Source organism: Cydia splendana, chromosome 2 (genome assembly GCF_910591565.1).
Source record: "Cydia splendana chromosome 2, ilCydSple1.2, whole genome shotgun sequence".
Taxonomy (NCBI): Eukaryota; Metazoa; Arthropoda; class Insecta; order Lepidoptera; family Tortricidae; genus Cydia; species Cydia splendana.
Genome location: NC_085961.1, coordinates 22661635 through 22677036, shown reverse-complemented (window position 1 = coordinate 22677036; position 15402 = coordinate 22661635). Strand labels below are relative to the sequence as shown.

General features: G+C 37.1%; 1 protein-coding gene across 6 annotated transcripts; it reads right to left on the bottom strand.

The window, feature by feature from the left end:
• Positions 1-820: 820 nt before the first annotated feature.
• On the bottom strand, positions 821-15138 carry LOC134805993 (RUN and FYVE domain-containing protein 2). Of its 6 annotated transcripts, XM_063779173.1 has the most exons (15): positions 12377-12974; positions 12119-12297; positions 11887-12005; positions 11343-11550; positions 10719-10897; positions 10139-10275; positions 7944-8002; positions 7526-7651; positions 7295-7435; positions 5927-6024; positions 2724-2865; positions 2249-2323; positions 1847-2080; positions 1148-1275; positions 821-887 (listed from the first exon to the last, which is right to left on the bottom strand). In XM_063779173.1, exons 1-14 carry the CDS (start codon positions 12633-12635, stop codon positions 1150-1152), a joined length of 2082 nt encoding a protein of 693 aa, XP_063635243.1. In that variant the 5' UTR covers positions 12636-12974; the 3' UTR covers positions 821-887; positions 1148-1149. The 6 variants fall into 6 exon arrangements, with proteins under 6 accessions (XP_063635243.1, XP_063635242.1, XP_063635244.1 ...); XM_063779172.1 differs by lacking the exon at positions 821-887 and having other exon boundaries at positions 1083-1275; XM_063779174.1 differs by lacking the exon at positions 821-887 and having other exon boundaries at positions 1084-1275; positions 11887-11996; positions 12377-12973.
• Positions 15139-15402: the final 264 nt, after the last annotated feature.

The window sequence follows — 15402 nt, the reverse complement described above, 5'->3', positions numbered from 1 at the left end:
GAAATTATAGAGGTATATTCACCCCTAGGATAGTGATTATTTCCCACTTATTGGATGTTTCTGTGGTATAGGTCGATTCACGAAAGTTGGCGCGGATTTTCTATGAAAATATTGACCGTACGGTACAAATTTCGCTCCAGCACTTATGAATTTAGTAAAGAAAATATGCTCTCATAATCAAACTACTTTTAACTACTTGGTCTAGCCATAAGTCCTGTTAAAATTTAAACTGAACAGGATCACCATGAAAAAAAAATACATAAGTAATAACTTCTCAATTAAATGTTATATATGTAAGAGGGGTATATTTTCGAAGCTTATTTATCGTGTTATTTAGGTAGTACCTTAAATTCATAAAATATCTTTGTACCAGAATTTATGGCTAGACAAGGTATATAATATTTTCTTATTATACGTATTCTGCCCTCATAAGCCCAATAATAGCAATATCTCAAAATTTATTTGAAAATTGTATTTTAAGATAAAGAACTTAAGGTAGACTCTGACCATGCTAACTTTTCAATGCACAACTTTGCTAGTAATAATGCATAAGCTCCATACTTGACATAGCACTTGGCGTGAACACTTAGCGTGGTCCGACGATATAAGTTTGCATTCAATTTTGATTCGAGATACCGCTAATTGGCTTAGCAGTATTTGACTTCAGTACTAGTTATGTTAAATTTAATCTAGCTATTTTTTACTCGTTGGTATCGCTATGAACACTTTAGTATGGGCTTGTTTTATTCACTGACCAAAGAACTTGAACTAGAGTCAAGAGTGACCGACGTGAAAATAAATACGGCTTAAAAAATTAATTATAAAAGTCCACCGGTTATTTGGTCAGTCCTACGAATTGGATAGTAACCTAGGTAAGGACCTAATTACTACGTGAACCTGACTTCGGCGCAGCACACGCTTACGGACTGACGCTGCCGGCTACAGTCACGGACTTTAATTAAAACTCGTCGATTCTGATGCTCAAAAACGTGTAACAATTAATTACGACGGCTTAACAATTGCGTTCTACCATAATAATTATTTGGTCAGTCGTATGAATTGAAAAGTAACCTAGGCCTAAGGACAACGTTGACTTGACTTCGGCGTAATGTGGCTGTATAATTGAATAGTAACCTAGATAAGCTACGGCTACGTTAATCTGACCTCGGCGTAGCAGGCGTCGCACACGCGCACCGGCTTGGTGTTGCCGGCCAACGCCACGGACTTGTCGCTGCACGCGCTGCAGAATATGTGGCCGCAGCGTCTGCAGTGGTGCTGGAAACAAAGAATAATAGTAGGTCATTAGTTTTAGTGGTTTTTAGACTCTCAACATAAAACAAAAAAAGATTCAGATAATAACAAAGGCGTAATGACAATTGAATTGGAAGCACTACCTATCGAAGCAGAATCCCATTATGTCCCGTCAAGGCAAACCGAGCAAAAACTTCTCTAACAGGTTTGGCTCTTTCCCTGACAAGGTGACTCGACTTCAGCCAGTAACAAATAGCGAAAACATTCGAAATGCTGTAATGCAGCGGTCGGCAACCTTTTAGTAGCCAAGGGCCACATAGTAGTTAAGGAAGTTGACGCGGGCCGCACTTTTGTTAATATGTGTGACTTTATCAGACATTCTTGTTTGACAATATTACATATAAAATAGCCAGGGGGTTCACGGGCCGCAAATGAGCGGTTCGCGGGCCGCAAATGAGAGGTTCGCGGGCCGCATGCGGCCCGCTTGTTGCCGGCCGCTGCTGTAATGGAATCATGAGATTGACCCAAACCGATTCTGCGTCGATAAATGTAAGTGCCTTATTGAATATACATATTGCCTTATTGATATGCTTACTTTCCGCCTCGCTATCGTAAACTCTTTGGCACAGGCCGTGCAGACCGTGGCGTCCTTGTCGCTGGTCCAGTTCGGCGTGTCGTCGGCGGAGGCAGTCAAGGCTTCCTTCTCTAACAATTCGGCTAGCTGTAGCTTGTTCTCGCTTAACGTCGCACCAACTTCTTCTAACGTTTTCTGAGCTTCGCTGTATTGAGTCTTGAGTAGGTGTTGTTCTTCTTGTAGGGATAGATATTTCTAGAAGGAAAAAAATAGTATTCATGAAAAATGTGGCATTAGGCTAGTGACAAGAATTTATGTCTATAATGGTACAGCTGATAATAACTTTGGCTGGTATCGAATTAGGAAAGTACTTAGTGCCATATTTGGGTGGGTAGATTTACAGTTACACTATTACAAGCTCACCTGTCCAATAGATTTGAGAGATTCTACTTCTTGTGTCAACATTGATATTTTGTCTCGATCGCGTATCATCGATTCCTGTAATAAAAAATAAAAAACTTCATTTAATGACAAATTGCATTGTACTTATTTAATATTTTTCATTTCAGCAAACTGAATAACTTTTCACATTACTGCCGAATTCGCGAATTTGCATTTTACATGCATATATGTTCTGATTCACTAATGTTATAACTTTCTCAAAATGAATTAATGGATAATGTTAAAAGTTAGAACCATATTACGTCTGTACTTATTTTTCGTGCTTCATCAAGAGGTTTAACGCTTAAAACCCATGATGGCACAGGGGGCTCCTCTGCATTATGTTCAACTACAGAATAGGTTTCAGAACTAACATCCAGTGTCAGCCAGTTATCGACCGAAACAATCGGCAAAAATGCTTCTCTAACAGCGCGTATTCGTTAAGTCAAATGTATACCTGCAGCGAAGTCCTCCACTCGCGTTCTATCCTCAGATCCCCCTCGGCGGTCACTGCCCTCGTCTCCGCGGCCGCAGCCTTCTGCCCCAGCGACCGCGCGCTTTCTTCCAAACTTTTCCTAGCAGCCTTGTCTTCCTTTAACCTGCACGTGTATCTTATTATATTCAGGGCTCTCAAGTCTACGGCGAAAATTTCGTTATATGCCTCGCTATCGCTCTTGCATATTCGAGCAATACCTAGACGAAAGAACGATGTGGTTTGCGATACATCTCTACAGCTCAGTGTTTAATCTTCATTTCCCCGCTTTTGTGCGATGACCGCATATAGGGTCAAGGCGGGGACAGTGACTCAGTCGGACAAATATAGCTCTATACCCTCGCGTGTTAGAATAACCATTGCTAGTCCATTTGAATTTGTTCGATTACTGAATGTGTCTGCTGTATTAGCCAAACGCGTGTTGAAATTAGGTTGAGTGAGCCACTGTTCCTGCCATGACCCTACCGTAATTTCTGCTGGCACTGCGACTCATTATATTAAATGATAAGAGCAAGTCAGCAATAATTTTAGGAAGCTCGCTAGCGCTAGCACGCTTTCGTTATTTTAAGTGAAGGACTGAAGAGTTTGGTTCATAAAGCAAGCTTAGCAACGGAGCGGTATACTTAATAGCTAAGAGAATCGGTCTGTTATGATCCGCAGCGCCAGAAGAATTTGCGGAAAGTTAAAGTAAACTGCAAGTGCACTTACAATGATTTTGATACAAAGGCAATAAATGTAAACATATCTTTGTCATCAACTGTACTTCGATTTCCTTGGACCTGGGTGGGTAGCCAAATGCCTCTGCCTTGTGACGGTTTTCGACCGGTGTAGTAACGATGGAAACAATTTCTACTTGTCCTTGTAGGCATGGATTACATTTACAACCATTGATATAAAATAAATACTATATTAAGTCAGTGTTTACAACTCATATGATTGCATGAGTAGCTAGGCTCTGAAGATATATTTGCCATTGAGATTGAAGATCTATTTGACATTTACTGTGTTTATGATTTTGTGATAAAACCTTGTGTATATTTCATACGACCATTTAATTTAACTACATTTAGTACCAGATCTGCTGAACATATTCATATGTAGGTAATATGGTAAGAATTTGTTTTACTTCCTCATATAAGTACTTAGCTAAATTAGCGTAGGCATGAACACCAGACAATAAACCGCAACAGTATGATTGAATTAAGTATCAGAAATTCTTAAACTGTCTTTACAAAACAATGTACAACATGTTACCTATACCCCCGCCGCCTACAAGTTATCTGCTTTGCCCGAAGTTAGGTTGACTGGTAGAGAATGCCTTGTAGCATTAAGTCCGCCTTTTGTACATTTGTATTTTCCTTGTGCAATAAAGATTAAATAAATAAATGTGTCCAATTTATAGCAATTATTTGCTAGCTTAATTTACAATTAATGACAGTTTTGCAAATTATGTTTACATCAAATAATAGGTACCTACCTATCTAGCTGTAGGTAAGTGACCTAGCAGATTATGTCTGTTCATTATAATTAATTCACCTTACTATTGAAATATGTATACCTAAACTGATAATAAATTATTTTGTTTAAAATAGGTAATTGCTAGATATTCATCAATGAATGTTATTAACAAAAATGTCTATGAGGACATGAATTGTTTGATCAAAATCAATTTCTGGTTACAATTATATTCTATTTTATAGTCGTATAAAATAAACACGCCTGCGTATGATTATTATTATAATGCATGTTGGTTGTCGATGTGTTGAAACTATTTATGATGTCTATATCTATAGATAATCCAAAAATGCAACATAAACAACACTTTTTCTAAAAATAACACTTAGTTGAAAATATTGTTAAAATGTTAATTTGCAATTCTAATTCTTAGCCCGAAGTGTAGGGACCGTCACTCACAAACGCATGCAAACGCAAACAAGGTAGTGGCAAACCTACACAATTAACATAAAAAAACAAGCAAGTATTGTGGTATTCAATAAAATACAGTATGCGACTGAATATGCTTTATTATAAATATAATTTTACATAGCTAGTATCTCGGAATTACAAAACTATGAATAGGAATCTCAACTTCTATCACTGGATCCCTTCACATTTGCTTAAGAATATCAAGCATTTTGATCACATTACATATAATTAGTAAGTGCTAAGTATAATTGAGTTTTATAATTCAACCAATGAGATCAAACCATCCCTACAATTAATAGCTCGTCGATGTAGCAAGGTACAATAATAATACTGTAAATACAACTATGTATATAGTTAATTTTACAAAATAATTTTAGTTTCTACATCATGTTTAATAATGCCACTATTATTTTATTGTACGTCTAACAATTATCAAACATTTTTGTTAATTTAGTATAAAATAAAATAATAATACATCTTATAGCTCAATAGAGTAATCAAATATATTTCAACGAATTAGTAGATTCCGCTAAACAGATCATATAATTATATAAATTAATCAAACTTAATACAAATACAGTCAGACCAAGACGAGTCTGCTACGATTTTGATAGCACACGCAGTGCAAGTGTTATTTTAAACGTCAAATTTTTATGAAATTATGACGTATAAATAACACTTACACTGCGTGTGATATCAAAATCGTTGCAGACTAATCCTGGTCTAACTTTAACGCAACATGTCTCAATGAAATATAACAATCAGAAGATTGTATAATCACAGCAACGAGAAGCTAAAGCAATATTAGCATAGCCTCCGTGTAAAAACCCTTAAGAGTCCAATCCAGTTACATAGTCCAAAAATATACTATCAAAACATTGTTCACAAATTGTGGGGGTTTGCCAATACCGAGCGGGTAGAAACAGCTACGTACGACGCTAGTCAACTTCACGCAAGCTGTGCATTGCGGCACACCTAAGTGCTTCCAATATTGATATGTCAAGCATTACATACATGAATAGTACAATGGATAGCGTAAAGTCTAGGCACTCTCATTGACGGAAGGCCGGCCGGCCACGGACGAGAAACATTGAAAGCATCTCCACGGCAATGCCTGCAGGTCATCTCGTATTTGTTATAGCACTTGTCTGTGACATTACGGTGTTGTGGGGTCTCTAGTCCGCCGCAGACTGGGGCCTCCCGCAGCCTGATGCTGTCATAGTAAAAAGTTTGGAACCTACTTCTCATCAAGCTGATGTATCGTGCTGCCCATTGATTCAGTCTTTGCTTCCAATTTGGCTATTAGCTCTGTTTTATGTTTCAAGGAACTTTCACATTCCTAAAACAAGGCCAATAAAATATAGCTGCATTATTATAACATTAAGTTCATAGTGCGTCCAAAATTGTTAGTAACAAGCGGAAATATACAGTCTAAGCATGGCATATCATGATTGTTTTAAGATGCGAGTAGGTACGCTCTCTAAACGTTGAACATACTTTATAACCGTTAGTAAATATGTATATATCGTTATAAGAAATATTGTTAGTACATTTCTGTGGCGATTTAATCAGGAAATACCACCTCAATGTATCAGTAACAATGTACGACGAGCTGAGCATAACCAGAACGATAATTTGTACAATAACATTTTAAGAGACGAATAGTTTATTGGAGTTATTCTCTCATTTGGGCAACAGGTTTATCTTTGTTTGCGGTTCGTCTGAACGGTGGTATTTCCTGGAGGTTTAGTTTTTTATTCGGTGGGCCTTCGTCCTTCGCCTTCGAGCTCTTTTGACCTAAGTTATCAGGTTTGAGTTTCTCTAACTTTTCGCCTAGATTATTCTCGTTAGTAGTGGGAGATCTGAGCGCTTTGACCAGGTCGTGGTCGGGTCCTAGGAAGTGGTTATATTTCTCAATGTTGCTGAGTATTTTGCCGATTTGCTCGGCCTTGTCTTGCAGCCTGGCCACGATTTCGCCCTTCTGCGTCAATTCCATCTCGCATTCCTTCCGTACGACAAGCGCGGCATAGATAAATACACCATTTTATTAGTATAGGGTGAGTATTTAAGATAAAAGATATAATTTCTACATATATAAACAATAAAAAAAAAAAATACGTCAATTATATACATTTATAAGTAGATATAAAGTAGTTACAAAACGAAGTAAAAAGATAAGTTTTTAAATTAGTAAAACGAAGATGATATCAAACGTTTAATCTAATTGAGTAAGTATTAGTCAATAAGGTAAAGAGAACGCATGGGCGGGAGACATGCATCTCTGCACCCACGCTCAATGAGCGGCCTTCGTGAGCGCCGCTCTTATCTACCATTCATTGTTGGAACCGTGCGAACTCTGGGCAACACTCGACACTCCAAACATAATGAGGAGAGAGCTAGCAGACGATAATTTAGAGGTCAATGTTAATGTTATTGTGATTTCTTCCATGAATGACCTCTCTAAAGGCTATTACTTAATTACCAAATTATATTAATCATAATGGGTTATGTTAAGTCATGGCGTTTTATAGTTTTCTTACACTAAGTAATGAACATAATTAAGCACATGCATTCGAATTTATAATTTTAAGCGAATCATGGTGGCTTACCTGTAATTTTTTGTACATTTCCAAATTAATTAATTTGATATCATCAAGTTGTCGTCGTAGAGATATTATTGTGTCTTGTTTATCATGTATGTCTTTTTCCAATAACTTCATAGCTACCTCCATCTCAGCTTTTAATGAAATCTGTAAAATAAAATAGTTGTATTAAGTAATTGGCGGTTTAAATGGTTTAATTAAAAAAAAAAATATTATGAGTAAGATTATATGTATTACCTGTAAATCCAGTTCTCTTTGCAGCTCTACATTTTTCTTCCTTTCTTCCTCCAGTACTCGACCTAATTCGCTATCTTTCTCATTCTTAGTCTTATCAGACGTGACACTCTTGACGCTGCGTTTTTCCTAAAAAAAGCCAATATGATTCATTATTTATATTTTATGCTTAATGTAGATAACACTTTACTTTGTTTTTGTATTTATTTTGTAAAGGTTTCTGAAATAAATCAATAGTTTATGTTTATACATTAGTTTATGTTTATATAAATACGTGTTGTATACGATAAACAACAACAATAATAATTACGAAAGACGTCGCTTAGTGACGACGTAATGACATCACCAAACACTTGTTTACATTTGTTTAAGTTGCGTTTTAAGCATTAATACATATTTCGCAATATATCGCTATTCTTACCTCTTCATCCGACTGCAGCTCAGTTACTTTCATCCTACTATCTTTAGTGATGTCTTGACCTGGACAAAAAGAAACACGTGTTATAGCGCGGCACGTAAATAAACACACTTCCAATAAGTCACAAAAAGTCTACAACCGGGCACAAAATAACACTAATCTATTATTAGGTAACTCACAAGACCTCGTCCAAAAGGTCGGACGCGTTTGATTTTTTGCCGTAGTATTGCCCATTTAACGTAAGCGATAGAGCATAACGGGCCGAGCGCAGAATTGACGGACATCAAAATACGTGCGACAACTCCAGCATACTAATGCCGACTAAACAGTGTGAGTCATGGGAAGTGTTAGACTGCAAGGTGTCTTATCTACTGTCCTCTATCCGTGTATTCTTATTCGCATCGCGATTTTGATATGCGCGGGCTCATTAGTTTGATGACTTCGCGCCCGATACTCACGCGAATTCGAGGAATAATTAAACTATCGCTAACATACACTACACACATGAAAGTGAATTGTCACTATTATACACAGTATTTGGAAGACATAAGAGACAAGTGTATGTAACGAATATGATTGAGAAGTAGAAATAAGTCTACCACTCAGGCGGTTGGTAAATATGTAAGTTGCGCGGAGATTTTCTAGTAGAAGTGATTTTTAGGACTAATATGTATGTATAAACTCTTTATTGTACAAAACACAAATTTATGGCACATTATAGGCAGTACAAAGGCGAACTTATCCCTTTAAAGGATTTCTTCCAGTTAACCTTTGAGTAGATGAGAATTGATGAAGAACGGTAGACAAATATAGCACTAAAGTCTATTTCAATAGAACTTGCTAACTATGTAAACAAACAACGTAACTTTGTTTTATCACTGTTTCTCTTTGAATTTTCACACCACCTCATTAAATACCATTGAAACCACACACATATACACCATTGAAACGGTCCGTTCCGTAAAATACATAAATATATAACAGTATCTTGCATATTTAATTAAAAGTTTAAAATGGGTTCATAAGTTACGTTATTAGGAACTGTTAGAATGACGGTTTTGTTTCTTTTAAATTCTACAATTGTCTATGATGGGTAGTGTTGTGACTAAAGTTTGCAATATAAACCCGCTACACACTAACCAACCCACGCTCTGTACCTACCGCCGCGGTTATAAAATACATCAATACATTATTCTTTAGTACTAATTTGTCTTCTGATCGTGATTAAATAAATTAAAAATAAGTAACTACTTGTTTTTTACTTTTGTTATTTTATTATTCGATATGGTTTGACATTAGTAAAGTAGTAAGTAGGAGTCTTGCCCATCACTAGTAAATTCATCATTCAGAGACAATTCCAATATGGCGGTTTGTTTACATAGTTAGCAAGTTCTATTGAAATAGACTTTAGCTGAGTACAATAGACTAGAGGAAAGTCAATAAAATTATAAAAGAGGGCGAAAATAAATAATATAAGATGAAAATTAGAAGTAACAATTAGTCTTGTTTATTAATATTTCCCTTATTTAACATAATACAAATTAAGCTTCATGCAGCCATTCAAGCCTTCAACCAGTCTTCAAGTAGACTGGGAAACCCCGTTTCCTCGTTCTAAATATGAATTTCGACGTTAGTGAACTGAGGACTATATTTATATTACGTGGTGATGAAAAGTAACGCCTTATTGACATAAAATACAAATCTATTATACCTACTACTTATAAACTTGGATTCGGAGTTACTTAAATAGATATTTAAGGTAAAGAAAGTAGAAAAAATGGGCTTATTTGTACCGACACTCAGCAAAACTATTAGCTTAGGATTAGCACCTCTGAATTGTGTAAGTATGTACATATATTTTTGCTATCTAGTACCTTGGCACAATGACGATTAATACTAGGTACATTAAAATTGCACAATATTATCATTCTGGCAATTGACACGGCTGAAAGTGGCATACCTAAGTATAATGTGTCGTGAATCGTGATTCTGTCAGCGGATTTTGTAACAGCAACACGAAAAAAAATCTACTTTATTCTCGTACCTACATATGCGCATTATTCGCATGCACACTACGTTTTAATATAACTACAAAGTGCGTACGACTGCAGTATTTGAAGGACAGATCTAATTTGCATAATTATCAGCATGAGACACAACGGCACTAGTATAATACAGACATTTATTAACGGACTTACCCAATGCATGTTTTAGTTGATTATTCTCCTCGACCAAAGTGATCATTGTGTTTTTGGCGATCGCTAAGTCCTCCTTCATTAAGGCGTTCGTTGTAGTCAGACTTTCAACTTTGGCTTGGAGATTAGCTACCGTTGCGCTAAAATGTATAAAAGTATACTGTTATTTGCTTACAGTAAACAATGTAAGTAATGAGTTTATGGGCTATTTAACTTATTGGTGACATGATGACCAATAAAACATGCATTTGACGGATACTTCCTGACGAAAATGGGATAAATTATATACAAAAAACGGTAACTAATTCACTAAGTCAAAAAAAAAAATGTTGAGGTTAAAGTGTATGGCACAATTCTGCATATAAAGCAAAACCATTAATCAAGGAATGAATCAAGTTTCAATGACCATGTAACGGGTTTTTTTGTGAATTCCAAACCGCTGATATAGGCGAGTCAAATCAACCTCATATATCCGCCGATTTAGCTACGCAACAATTAAACAAAGCTGTAAATGCATAGATACGGGCGTTGTAAACCACTTGCTCTAAGTGTGTAACATATGAGGAAAATACGAGTAACTCACTTGAGATGCCGATTGAGTTCCTCGATGTAGTTCTTCTGATCTAACATGGTGTTGATGTGCCGCTGCTTCGGCTCCGTGTTGGCGTTGTTGGTGGTCGTGGTCAGGTCGTTGGAGGAGTTGCTGCCTCGGAGGTAGAGCGAGAAATCAATCACGCCTTGCTGGCTATCCAAATCTTCCTCCTAGAACAAGGTACGATTCTTTAACTACCTACTTAAGAGCCATTTCGGTTTGGTTGAAAAGCCGCGAATAAACTGTACACCTGATTGCTTTAGTACCTTAGCACATAGACTGCAGTCGAAGGCGTTGAAGCCGACGAGCAGGTCGGTGATTATCACGGCTTCATTGTTGAGCATTAGGGCATGTGGCTCGAAGTATTCCTCGATCGTGTCGTCGAAATGTACCAGAAACATTATTTAGTCAACCAGCCGCGAGTGCCGTAAACTTTATTGCTTCAGTACCTTGACACACATACTGCAGTTGACGACGTTGAGGCCGATGATCCGACTGGTGATGATAACGGCCTCGTCGTTCAGCATGAGAGCATGCGGCTCGAAGTATTCCAGTACCTAATATTAATTTAGTCAGTCAGTGTTGAGCAAACCGTAAACGTAATTGCGTTAGTACCTTGACACACAGATTGCAGTCGACGACGTTGAGGCCGACGAGCAGCCCCGTGATGATCACTGCCTCGTCGTTCAGCATAAGGGCATGCGGCTCGAAGTATTCCTCGAGCGTGTCCTCTCGATGCTCCAGCAGGAGTCGCATGTAGTCCGCGAGGCGCTTCTGCATCAGCGCGAGTCGGAGCCAGGCGCGCGCACGGCCCATTGCGGTTCTAAGAATAAATACCACATTTGCTAGTAATGCTACGTATTTGAATGACAAACTTGACGGACAAATGAGTCTGTCAAGAAAATGCTATTCAGGTATAAAAACGCTTTGATAAAGAGAACCCTCTATTGAAAAAAATGAGATGAATGCTTTATATGGACGCAAGCGATAAACGCGACCATCTTGTGAAGTCATTCGAAAGAAAGTATAATAATATTTAGAATTACGTTGTTCGGATATTTGTATACAAATGAAACTAATGTTATGCAGACTGTGTTTGTTATTCGTTCAGAAGTCACTGTAAACTGTCTGTAAGTTGTGTATGAGGCGTGTAACGTACTTGACGGTTGGAAGATCTCGGACACTGGCGGTAATATCGGCTGCTTCTGGCGAGTATTTTTCAACCATCTGAAGAATATCCCACAGCTCCTTTTTAGGACCAAGAAGACCCTGCAAATGCTGTTTAAATTAAAAAAAAAACCCATTTGATTCTTAACAACTATCACAGTTAGTATCTTTTCATTTTAATATTATTGTGTTTTATTTATATTAAGACCTTTTGAATATAATACCTTTTTCGGTTTAAGTCCGTGGCGCATGACATGTTCGAGGACGATGAAGAAGTGGTGCAGCGGCAGATGGTCGCTGTCCAACATCCGTCCATATCGGAGCGATTGTTCGATTAGCTCCTTAACGATCAACTTGGAGATATTCACCAGGTTGCTGCGCTCTATGACTACGGGGTCACGTGCTACAAGGAAAACATAGTATGTAACAATTGGATAACACAAAAGTAACCTGACGTAAACTAAATGCGTCACGTTTGTTACCCATTAAAGAATGCATAGGATCGTCGGGCGAGGTGATAACGCCCGGCTCGGCAGGCTTTATATAGGAATCCTGCATTTCCATGTCTTGCAATTCCTTTAGACAGAGCCACTCTCCGTCGACCGAGACGCGGAAGTTGCAGAGGTAGATGGTGTCCTGCGCGCCGGCCATGTCGTCTCCGTTCCCGTCGCCCTGATTGATGTTGGAGGGAACGCCTAGCTCAGGCAGAGGGTGCCCGTGGACCGCGGTCAACGAACGCATAATAAAGTGGCAAATAAACTTTCAAGCGAAACAACGAACACGCGAAGGTGAATCTCGAATCACTCCGTCGAATACATTTCACTGTGTAAAGCTCTCAATCTCCACAAGATAGTGTAAATACAGGTAATCCAGAACCACGTTTTTTGCTAAATCTGCAATTTGCGTCTTACTTTTCACGATGCAGAATAACTTTTCCACCGAATTGGGAACAAACAATATTGATTTTCCACAGCATGACTACCTCCAACATAGGAGGCAAAAAATCAATACTTGCAACTTGTGCTGCCATCTTTGAGGAGAGTTGAGAAATACATTGCATGTGGATTGTCCAGTGGTTTTTCACGTAAGCACAATATAGTTCTCTTATAATGGAATAGATGTAGCTATAATTAACAATTTGAATTTTAATAAGAAGTACATACAAATTATCTCAGATTTTCATTAAATACTTTGAGCAAATATTAGATGATAACGTATAGGTATAAATGTGCAGGGATTTGTAACTTTTACCTATAACCTAAATTGTAACTGCTCGCGACTTCGTCCTTCCACGGGACTCAAACTATCTTCATAGGTGCAATAATTTCATCTAAATTGGTTCAGTGGTCTAAGCACTTGGCACTCTAGCAGCCATATGAATTGACTTGACTGGTAATTTCAGTGGTTTATGGCGAAATCCGAAAATTTCCTTAATTTCAGCGAATTAAAAGCAGATATGTCGGAGCAATTCTTGATATTTTCTAGATTTTGAGTACCTATTGTAAGTTTATGCAATCTTATACTAAAAAATCATTAATTTAATGTAATATGACCAGAAAAAGGATGTGGGTTGACACTAATCCCTCTGCCTTGCTACAAAAGTTTTTATAGACTTCCATGCAAAATATTATCATAGACTCAGGAAGATTTAGATGGAAATTTGGCACACACATAGTTTATAATGGGAGTAATATGGAGGGTGGAATAGATATGTATATACTACTATATGTAAAGGAGTGCCAAGTTCCAAGTAAATTAAGTAGCAGGTTGCTGCAAATAATATCCATATATTTTTTTTCCTTTATCTGTATTATTTTCACTTATGAAGAGAGGGTGTAAAAAGTCACCTCACAATAGAATTCTGGTGGCTATGGATATATTAAACTCTGGTCATTATGAAGGAATTCAATCATATCCAATTTACTCACACATACAGTTTTTTAAGCCTAAAATTAGTGTCCCACTGCTGGGCAAAGACCTCCACTAGTTTCCTCCATTTGACTCTGTCATTTCTACTTTCCCACACATTATTGGAAAACCCTTGGCAGACTTATATATTCCTGAAATGAGGGTTCATACCTACCAACTAGAATTGGTTTCAAGGTGGTATCATATGGGTTGATTTAGCGGTCCCGAAGGTCACCTTTGAAAGCATCTGCCAAGCACTTCCGGCAAAAAAAATACTGACAGATTTCGCTTTTCTGTGTACCAGTAAATTTATAACTGCTGCCATAACTATTATTTCGGTATCAGATGGGTTAAATCAGCCCCCCTTTTTCACACCGGAAGTGACCTTCTTTTTTGTACTTTCAGGAAATTCCGCTGTAGCAGACTATCAAATTCGGACTTATCATCACTTTTATGGGAAACCATTGTGCATTTCATCGCGGTATCAAGACGGTTCAAAATTTTGCAGTCGGCTCTTCTACCATTTGCAAATTTTGCAATAAAGACATGTTAAAATTCTTTAATATTCAAAGGATGTTTGGTTTGATATCATATTGCACAGTTGATTTTAACGTATTGGCTATTCAATGAAGGCCTTATGTTTAGCTAGGTATACATATTTGCATTATTACTTTATTAATCCTTTAATGATCCAAAATAACAAGATTCAAGCAAAAAAAAAATACAAATAGAAGGTGTTATAGGCTGGTCATTTTTGCCATATATCATATCTAAGTGTGCCATAATAAAGGGTTAAGCATAATAAGTAGATACATAATATAAAAATCTTTGCAGTAATAGCTAACATTGTTGCATGAATAAAGTGGACTTTTATAGTACACCAAAAATGTAGTTGTTCAATGTACCTTACAATAATTACAGTAACTATGTCGTATATATAGTGCAATAATTGTTTACGAAATACAACTAACATATTGGTCACACACTTGTCACTGATAATACAAAGTAATTGTGTAAATTGTTGATTCTCTGTCGTCCACGTACACGTCATAGGTATTACATATTTAAATTAAGAGGAGTACTTACATTTTGAATTGAAAAAGTAAGATCTTTCGGGTCTGGATAAGAGTAAGTCCGGCCATTTGTCTTCTTTTGTAGATGTTACTGATGGAGATCTCTCGAATGATGGCTCCTTCACGGATGCCGTTGATGTGGCCGGAGGTAATTCAGATTTTTGATCTTTAGAGGAGGCCATAATTACACACGGGTTTTAAAAAACATTTCGATTACGACGATTACGAAAATGTAAATTCAATTCATAACAAAAAGTTTATTTTTACGTTTGCATTGCGAAACGTTTCGTTTTGATCCTAATACGATTACTTCTTGAAGGCAAATAGTTATGTTACTCTTATTACCACTTGTTACTTTAAGAAATCGTCTAGTTAGAATAAATAAGATGTACTTTATAAATTTTTAAATTTCCAGAAGAGATTAAAAAAATTGTATATATAATGTCTGATGACAAAATAAATAATAATTGAACAAATAGCTACGTGGAACAGAACATACCTCAAACGTAGAAATTGTCCAAACGCTA